This window comes from Cyprinodon tularosa, unplaced genomic scaffold, assembly GCF_016077235.1.
Source record: "Cyprinodon tularosa strain WSP-4 unplaced genomic scaffold, ASM1607723v1 ctg71, whole genome shotgun sequence".
Classification (NCBI taxonomy): Eukaryota; Metazoa; Chordata; class Actinopteri; order Cyprinodontiformes; family Cyprinodontidae; genus Cyprinodon; species Cyprinodon tularosa.
The window spans coordinates 172,823-182,542 of record NW_024039463.1 but is presented as its reverse complement, the minus strand read 5'-3'; the positions used below and the strand labels follow the sequence as shown (position 1 = coordinate 182,542).

Here is a 9,720-nt window from a genome sequence, read left to right as displayed (position 1 = left end):
CAGGGCCTTTCCTTTTATAATGCAGCCTGACATGTAAAGCAACTAACCTGAAGTAGTGACCAAAGTTAACCACCAGAGGGCGATCTTTCCAAAGGTAAAAGGCCTCACTCCTCACCCTGCTCGGTTTATGTAAACTTTAAAATGATGATGCAGCCCTAAAAGATTAGAAAAGCCTTTTATTAAACCAACATCAAATTAAACAAATGATGCTATGATGTTAAACAACATTTGTTTTCTGAAAGTCAGTTTTGTAGTATAAAGTAAGATTTTGCAAAAACAAAATTTTAAATGTTCCTTTATATTGTATTTTTACCCCTTTTTCCCTCTTTCATTTTTTCTCTCTTTACCAGGCTGATATTCTTCACTGGTATGCATTGTCCTAGTGCAGGAAACTCTCCAGTAGATGGTTTAATTGGAGTGTTTTTATTTAAGGGAACAGATCAGGCAAGGTGTTAGAGCCAACAAATGCTGTGAATCCTACATGGCACACATGGCAAAGAGAGGGAGGAGGAAACAACAGCTGATGTTTACTTCATGGTCTTTATTATGATGTCATCACAGCCTCTTTATTGCACATTTCATAAATGCAGGAGCTATTGCTTTTTGTGACCAGCCAGTTCCAAGAGTTCAGATTGATATCCGTTTCGCTTTGTCTCTTGAGTTCTCTTCTTGTTTCAAAGCCCAGAGGCCAGGGACACATTCTGCTATATAGAGGGGGTGGCGGGTAGACCTTTGTAAAAAGAAATGACAGTTGGCAAAGCCTGAAAAGAGGAACAGTGTCCTTAATAGATTGCCATTTGTAAAGGATATTCATGAGGAAAACCAATTAAAGAAGTTTCCCAATTAATTTATGGAGGAGATGAGATGATCATTTCCGTGAAAGTAATGAGAATTAAAGCAGCAATGTGTTCCTTTACATCTGAGTTTTCAATTCAATTCCTCCACCATTCATTTTCCAAATCATTTGTTTGACATCCCTCCATTTCTTTTCTAACCTTGTCACAGCAGCTTCCATGTCATGTGCTTTAGAAGACCGCTTCAGTTCAAGTTTAAGCCACCAGTCTGTTGCTCTGGCTTTGGTGGTCTTGGCTGAGACCGAATCAGTCACAAGTTTCACACACAGAGTGGAGATGGGGTGCACAAAAGGTGGTAAGGGAAAGGTTGAAGGGTGAGGCGGACTGTGAGAGAGAGGGTCAGGGAAGAGTGTGAGACTGTTGTCTTGGACTGGTCCCTGGACTAAATGACTGGAGAATCAGGGTTAAGTGCTCTGTTTGTGTGCCTATTAAAAAGCCGTGAGTACAGGGCCCTAAAGAGCCCAATCTCATTGGTGTCTGCCAACTTGGATCAGAACCTTGAACCCAGTTTTTCTCTCTCTCTTTCTGTCTCTCTTTACTCAAGCACTCCTCATCCCTTCTCCCAGTTTTTCTCTTCATGCTGCCAACTAAGACATTCCAGTGTTGGATGTGTTAGTTGTGGTTGTCCATAGCAACCTGTCATGTGGTGTGTATCTGGAGGGAGCAGGACCACAGAGTGAATGGCTAAACCTTCTTCTAACAAACACTGTGAATCTGTGGGATGCTTTGAGCTTCCACAGAGGCGCTGCCGACTTCTGGGGTCTGTGAGTGCTTTACATAATCCAGCAGGAACAGCAGCATCTCTGCCACATCGCTGTCTCTTGCTGCTCTCTGCACCTAATAAACACACCCCAATGTAGGTCGCCTCCTCTTGACACAACCTTTGAAATCCCTTCTATCATTTAGTTCAGTGAACACAGGAGGCTGTGCAAACATGCTGACCACTCAGAAGATGGAATCTAAAAGTTCTGCAAACATCTACTTTGTATTTGACAAAAACACTGCTTTGAAAAAAGTTATTCTGATCATTTTTTTGGTTAAAACATCAAATGTAACAGTCATACTTTATTTTAGACAGCATATAATATGTAAACATTGAGATCAGTTTTGTGAAAAATATTCCTAACAAAAACTGCAGGACAATTAAATTAAATGTGATAAATTACTCTGCTATCTTTAGCTGTTAAAGTTTCCATCTAAGTCACTTTTTTATATTAAATTTATTCAGTAATTTTAAGAATCACATCCAAACATTTACATCTGTATGAATGAGAAAATCCCCTTTTTCTGGGGGCTGTGCATATCTGTTCTACTCTAACATCTATTGCTGGCGTGGATCAGCCAGCAGCTGACAAAATGTGCTGTCCTTCGTCTCCTGAGCCTCTGTGGGACTGCCAAAGCCAGCTGCTCCACTGTGCTTCCCAACATAAACACATTTTAACACAAGCTTGTAAACTGCACACTTCAACAAGTCAAATACCCTCTGAATTCCTCCTAATGATGTAGCCTGTTTCCCCTTCTCTTCCCTCTTTTACCTGCAGCTACTGAGGTGATAGCAGGAGGACAAAACACAGACCTAAATATATTTTTTCTAAATATTCTTTGTTTTTCAGACTCAAGGAACCCACTTAAAACGTGTGATTTGTTAGAATTCCTGGACCTTTACTTCACATAAAATAAACCTGCTGCCATAGACGCATTGTCTTCATACTGAGGCCACTTTTTTACATCAACCAAACAAAGACTTTGAGCTGGTAGTGTAAATCTGATCTCTAACAACAATTATCTATCAAACACAGATTAAGGCACATAGCCATATTGAAAATATCAAACCAGACGGTATCTATGGGGCATGAATTAGAAGCTACTACTCCCCTAAAGGTGGAAAAAGTCAACGTGTGTTCAGCAAAACATCCCCTTTTTCTTTAGCGACATACTTTCTCAGTTTAGGAACCCAAAGTTCATATAGTGCTTTGCAAAAGTATTCTTGGGACATTGGAACATCAATATACTTTATTCATATTTTATATTGTGGAAATTCATAATTACATAACTGGGTAGTGCAAAGAAACAGATGTGTGGTTTTATAAAAAAAACTACTAAAGATATATTTGTTACTCATGCACTTCTCTAACCCAACCATAATGGAAGAGTAGCAAGGAGAGAGTCACTCTTTAAAGGAAGTAACACAAAAATTCAGAATTACTACCAAAAAACATGTATGGGAAATAATAAAAGAAAAAAGATAAAGAGGGTCTACTGGTGAAATAAGACCAACATTAAACTTAAAGCCAATTTCTGAAATTTAATCTGTTGTGGAAAATGTGAAACAGGGTGATGGATGCATTATGTTGTGGGAAGGCCGTTCTTAAGCAGGGATAGGGAAGCTCATAAGGTCCATGGGAAGATGGGCTCATCTTGAAGAAAAGCCTCTCAAAGGCTGCAAACGGCTGTACTTTGAGTTTAAACTTCACATTCAAACAGATAACGACACTAAAAATACATAAATACATTGGGATTGCCTAGATTAAATCAGTACAATTATTTTTTCCATTTAAAGTCCAAGCTTAAAATGGAGAATTAAAACTTGACTATTGCAGTTCACAAACGATATTCATTTTGAATGATGGGCAATAATTTCAGTTTCCAGATGATAAGCTGGTAGAGAGAAACTCCAAAGAACTTGAAGTTGAATGCAGCTTAATGTAATTTTAGAAAGAGACTCTTTTATAATATTTTAGTTGTACAGAATGTTAAAACATGGTATCATGGTTTTCTCTTACTTTACAATTATGCAACAATTTTGTTGCTTTATCCAATAATAATCCACTATAATAAACTGAGGGTGTTAGATGACAACATGTAAAAAAGATCAAATGGTCTGAATCCTTTTGCAAAACACTTTAAAAACTGGGTAACTGAATTTTTTTTTTGTTTGTTCTTTAGGGGATTTAATAAAGTGTTTTCAGCCAGCTATTCCTTATTAGCAATGCATCTCAGCAGTCTTTAAAACACATCAGCTTAAGAGTGGCAGGGAAAAAGTGATGCTTTGCTGAACACATCTCTGGAATGATGGCCATTTAGATAAAGGGATACCATAATTAGAAAATAATATCATTTGTATCAAAAGTAAAACATGTTTTTCTGCCAAAACAGCCAAAGACCGTTTTGACAAAGATCCAGGAAACAATTACCATCTATTAAGATGAAATACGATATATTCTCAAACAGAAATATATCACCAAATATGATGGATCTCTCTCTGTCTCTTTCTTTCTGTTTGCGTTTGTTTCCATTTTTAGTTTCTTATCTGGCTGTTCTAGTTTGTCCAGTTATCTTTTTGTCCACATTCATTCTGATGTCACAAGACCTTTAACATTGTGCTCTTTGAACCATCAGTAGTATAATATACAAATGTACAGATCCACATTAGAAATGCATACAGTTAGTTATTACAATGAGGTACTACAAAAAGCATGAGAATCAAAAGTCTGTGGGTATTGCAGTGAGGCAAGCAGAGCCACAAATGTGCATCCAGATGGAAGGACTCAGTCCCCCTACCATATTTAAGCTTATGTCTTTTTACATTGAACAAGGCTATCAAAAACAAAGTTTCCAAAAAATTCCTCCTAAAAACATTTTTTTTTGTTATTTCATTTCTCTACGTACAACAATGTTGATTCAATGTATATACATCCCTAGAAAATAATTTAATTATAGTTACACACTTTCTACATTTGTAAAACAATACAGTTCTAGTCCACAAGGAAGGCGTTTGCTTGTATTCAGTTTGTGTGAGTGTGTTTGTGTGTGTATGTAAGAGAGTGTTTGTGTGTTTAAAAGGGGGAATAAAAACAACGCTGGGATGAAAAATGTTCGTCACTTGGCTAACAGTCGCTGGGGCAGGTTTAGCGAGCGAACTGGATGATGTCACAGAGAGGAAGTGGTCGAGTCAACTATTTCCCTCCCGTTGCACACTGTTGGGACGAAGTGGGCACTGACAGAAGCTAGGAAAAAAACAGAACAACATATTAAAATATGACGATCGATTATAAACCACTAAATAAAATATTTTACTGGATAAATAAAACATTTTTCCCCCTTAGCCCTTACTTAAGTCTTTCTTTTTTTGATTATGTTGATTTATTATCTGTGTTTTGCAAAAAAAAAAAATAAATATTTGGAGCATTTTTATACAATTCTGATTCATTCAAAAGAATGAACCACAATTACTTGGTTTCATTTAAACATACTCACATATGTCCCCCATCAAATTAAAAGAAGGCTTCTCATTGTTTGTGTTTTATTTATCTTAGAATTTTCTGGATAATAAGCCAGAGTGCTGGTTTGTTTTAAAGCTTTATGCTTTTGTTCAACATTTTTCTTGAATTATCCGTCCTTACTGAATAAAGAAGGACATGGATTTTCTCTTTGATAATTCACATTATAGCAGGAAACTTAGCTATTGCGATTTTGAGTGGAAACAATCCATATTTTTTGTAATGTCATCACCAGTGGTGTCAAAAGTACACACATTTGTTACTTAAGTAGAAGTATAGATACTGCAGTTTACTCAAGTAAAAGCGAAAAAGAATGTGCTCAAAAACTACTTAAAGTATAAAAGCATAAAGTACCCTTAAAAAAAACATCCAGATGCCACTATATGAATTCAAAGCTAAATTCTTTGACTATTTCGATTGTATAATTCTTTGAGATAGGGCCAAGGATGAGGGAGGTCTTGTTGGTCTCCGTCTCCAGCTCTCGCCTGTTTCCGACATTTCAACATCTTTTTCTGAATCCGACATTGTAGCATGGCATAGACAATTCACGTTTGGAGTTTGAAGAACACCTGCTTGCTTCTGATGATTTCCTTTAGCTATCCAATGTGTGTTTGCGTTATATGACTTATCCAATTACACTAGTTTTCACTAGATGTGGATGGCACCAATGATCTGCATTGGATGGCGCACATGTAGTGAAATAAATATTTATAAACATTAAACCGAAGCCAAGAGTAACGATTAATGTTTGTTTTAAAAATGTACGGAATAGACAGTACAGATACTTGTGTGAAAATGTAATGAGTAGAAGTCAGAAGTAGGAAGAAAAATAAGTAATGGAGTAAAGTATAGATACCTAAAAAGCGTACTTACGTACAGTAACAAAGTATTTGTACTTCGTTACTTGACACCTCTGGTTATCACTCATTATGTGCTTAACCCTGCTTCTGTCCTAGATATAGTTATGGGCTCCTCTTTACTCAGACTCTATGTGCTCTCTTTCCTCCCTTTGATATGAAAACTGGCTCAGAGCTCATCAGCATAACTGTTTCTTTCCTAGACAGAGCCATCTATGGAGGTAGTTTACTGTTACCTATCCTGGCATAGAAAGCATTTATGGATCAGTGCTTTTATGTTCCTTTCTTTTTTTTGCTTTTATCTTTTTGAACACCCATCACACTCGGCAGAATGCTGCTCACACTTAGCCTGGTTCTGCTGGAGGTTTCTTCCAGTTAAAAGGGCATTTTTCTTCTCACTGTCACTGCATGCATGCTTAGTGTGAGGGATTGCTGTTGAGTTAAAGACAACATGCTCCTCCAGGAGGAGATTGTCCTGCAAGGTCAGCCAGGTTTCCTTAAATAGAAAACTTTTAACCAATCTGAATTTATGATCTGAATGAAATGTCTCTGTAAAAGGTCTTAAGATGAAATGTTATGAATTGGTCCAATTTAAATAAACGGAATTTAATTACTTATTAGCAGGTTTTTGCTGTGCTTTTTACTTCCCCCTACTTGTTTTTTTATTTTTCCTTTTCTTTAAAGATATTTCTCAAGTTTAGACACAGAAATTGATATAATTACTTTGTTTTACACTTTCAATTAAAAGTTGTAATGATTTGTGTATACAGTGTACTCTAAAATACATTGAACTCTTCATCGATGGAGCAGAATTATTTAGCTGATAATGATAATTGTTTCAAATTTTGGTATTAAAAAAATAAACTGCTCCTAGAAATTTAATTTAACAAATTAAAGTTAAACGTCCAATGTTCTTACAGAAAGACCGGTACTGTAATAAGACAGTGTAAGGAACTAAAAACACTTGCAACTATCAATTGCAAACAAAAGCAACAACTGTCTGTATAAAGGGATTAAATAGTCACACTGAGTTGACATGAAGTAAACCTGTATTATTATTGTATAGTTTTTCATTCTAATATGCATAGAAATGTATAGTTTAATGTAAATTTAAAAGATGTATGTGGCAACTAATTATCTCTGGATTTATTTGTGACTTTAATCAGTCTGGTTGTTTTAGACAGAGGATGTGTCTCCTTCAAATTCCTTTTTTTTTATTCTTCCGGTATTTGGCCCCATTCTCACAATGGGCCATGTTGTTTTATCCCTCTCTGTTTGATCAGCTGTACTTCCCGCTGTGCACTTTCTCTGCAGTGTGTGACTGACAAAGACACTAGGACTTACACCATTAGGAAAAAAGTTAGCTGCTTCTGAGACCAGAGCCAATCAATTTAAGCTCTAATTCTGTCCTCAGGTACAGCAGGTCAGAAAACAGTACTATCTCTTCTCTGACTACATGGTAATTAGCACAGTTTATTCACCGTGTTTACATGGGAAAACTGCAGCTTCAATCTTTCTTCTTCTTTTTTCATGAAAATTAAAAGTAAAAACTTTTAATTGTCTTTTAAAGGCTTGAAAAAGTAATAGTTTTTTAAATACTGATCAAATAAATTTCCAAAATGGAAGAATCTCATTTTTAAGTCAGTATGTCAAGTGTTTCATAAATGAATAAAAATCGTGTCAGACAGGCAAAGAGAAATATAAATAAGTGCATTTTAAGCTATTGTAACAATGAAGGAGTAAGTAAAAATGTATAAATATCAGCAAATTCTTTTTTAAAAGATCACACAGTCATTGGAGACAAAAAATTGGCATTGATAATGAAAAACATACATTTGGAAATAAATACTTAATGTTTCATGTTAGACCACATTATATGAACAAGAGTTAAAGGACAAATCCTTCACAATTTTTATTTACGGCCGATGACGTCGCCATCCCAGCAGACGCTATTGCTGAGCTTGTTTCCTGATATACAGGTGCTGGTCATAAAATTAGAATATCATGAAAAAGTAGATTGATTTCAGTAATTCCATTTAAAAAGTGAAACTTGTATATTATATTCATACATTACATACAAACTCATATATTTCAGATGTTTATTTTGTTTAATTTTGATGATTACTAATGACAACAAATGAAAATCTCAAATTCATCATATCCGAAAATTAGAATATTACTGAAGACCAATAAAAACAAAGGATTTATAGAAATGTTGGCCAACTGAAAAGTATGAACATGAAAAGTATGAGCATGTACAGCACTCAGTATTTAGTTGGGCCTCCTTTGGCCTGTATTACTGCAGCAATGCAGCGTGGCATGGAGTCGATCAGTCTGTGGCACTGCTCAGGTGTTATGATAGCCCAGGTTGCTCTAATAGTGGCTTTTAGCTCTTCTGAATTGTTGGGTCTGGTGTATTGCATCTTCTTCTTCACAATACCCCATAGATTTTCTATGGGGTTAAGGTCAGGAGAGTTTGCTGGCCAATTAAGAACAGGGATACCATGGTCCTTCAACCAGGTACTGGTAGCTTTGGCACTGTGTGCAGGTGCCAAGTCCTGTTGGAAAATGAAATCTGCATCTCCAAAAAGTTGGTCAGCTGCAGGAAGCATGAAGTGCTCTAAAACTTCCTGGTATGTGGCTGCGTTGACCCTGGACCTCAGAAAACACAATGGACCAACACCAGCAGATGACATGGCACCCCAAACCATCACTGACTGTGGAAACTTTACACTGGACTTCAAGCAACGTGGATGAAGTGCCTCTCTTCTTTTCCTCCAGACTCTGGGACCTTGATTTCCAAAGGAAATGCAAAATTTACTTTCATCAGAGAACATGACTTTGGACCACTCACCAGCAGTCCAGTCCTGTTTCTCTTTAGCCCAGGCAAGACGCTTCTGACGCTGTCTGTGGTTCAAGAGTGGCTTGACACAAGGAATGCGACAGCAGAAACCCATGTCTTTCATACGTCTGTGTGTGGTGGTTCTTGAAGCACTCACTCCAGCTGCAGTCCACTCTTTGTGAATCTCCCCCACATTTTTGAATGGGTTTTGTTTCACAATCCTCTCCAGGGTGCGGTTATCTCTCTTGCTTGTACACTTTTTTCGACCACATCTTTTCCTTCCCTTCGCCTCTCTATTAATGTGCTTGGACACTGAGCTCTGTGAACAGCCAGCCTCTTTAGCGATGACCTTTTGTGTCTTGCCCTCCTTGTGCAAGGTGTCGATGGTCGTCTTTTGGACAACTGTCAAGTCAGCAGTCTTCCCCATGATTGTGTAGCCTATAGAACTAGACTGAAAGACCATTTAAAGGCTTTTGCAGGTGGTTTGAGTTAATTAGCTGATTAGAGTGTGGCACCAGGGGCCATCAATTTTGAACCTTTTCACAATATTCTAATTTTCTGATATGATGAATTTGAGATTTTCATTTGTTGTCATTTGTAATCATCAAAATTAAACAAAATAAACATCTGAAATATATGAGTTTGTATGTAATGTATGAATATAATATACAAGTTTCACTTTTTAAATGGAATTACTGAAATCAATCTACTTTTTCATGATATTCTAATTTTATGACCAGCACCTGTAAAGTTATTGCAAAACATAATTCCTGTGCTGGTATTGAATATACCAGTGGGCATGTTTACCTTATTTAGTGGCTGGAATGATTATTTGATATTTAGTAAATCGACAGCACTCCCAGGTCATTTCCTGTCATGGACTCTTT

The 9,720-nt window shown here is 36.7% G+C and overlaps 1 protein-coding gene across 3 annotated transcripts in view; it reads right to left on the bottom strand.

The window, feature by feature from the left end:
* Positions 1-1,882: 1,882 nt before the first annotated feature.
* grm3 (glutamate receptor, metabotropic 3) overlaps positions 1,883-9,720 on the bottom strand; it is a 68,514-nt gene continuing 60,676 nt past the window's right edge. For all 3 annotated transcript variants that reach the window (XM_038268904.1, XM_038268903.1, XM_038268905.1), the window contains one exon: positions 1,883-4,861. In XM_038268904.1, the coding sequence (XP_038124832.1) occupies positions 4,785-4,861 (77 nt within the window). In that variant the 3' untranslated portion in view covers positions 1,883-4,784. The remainder of the gene's footprint in view (positions 4,862-9,720) is intronic.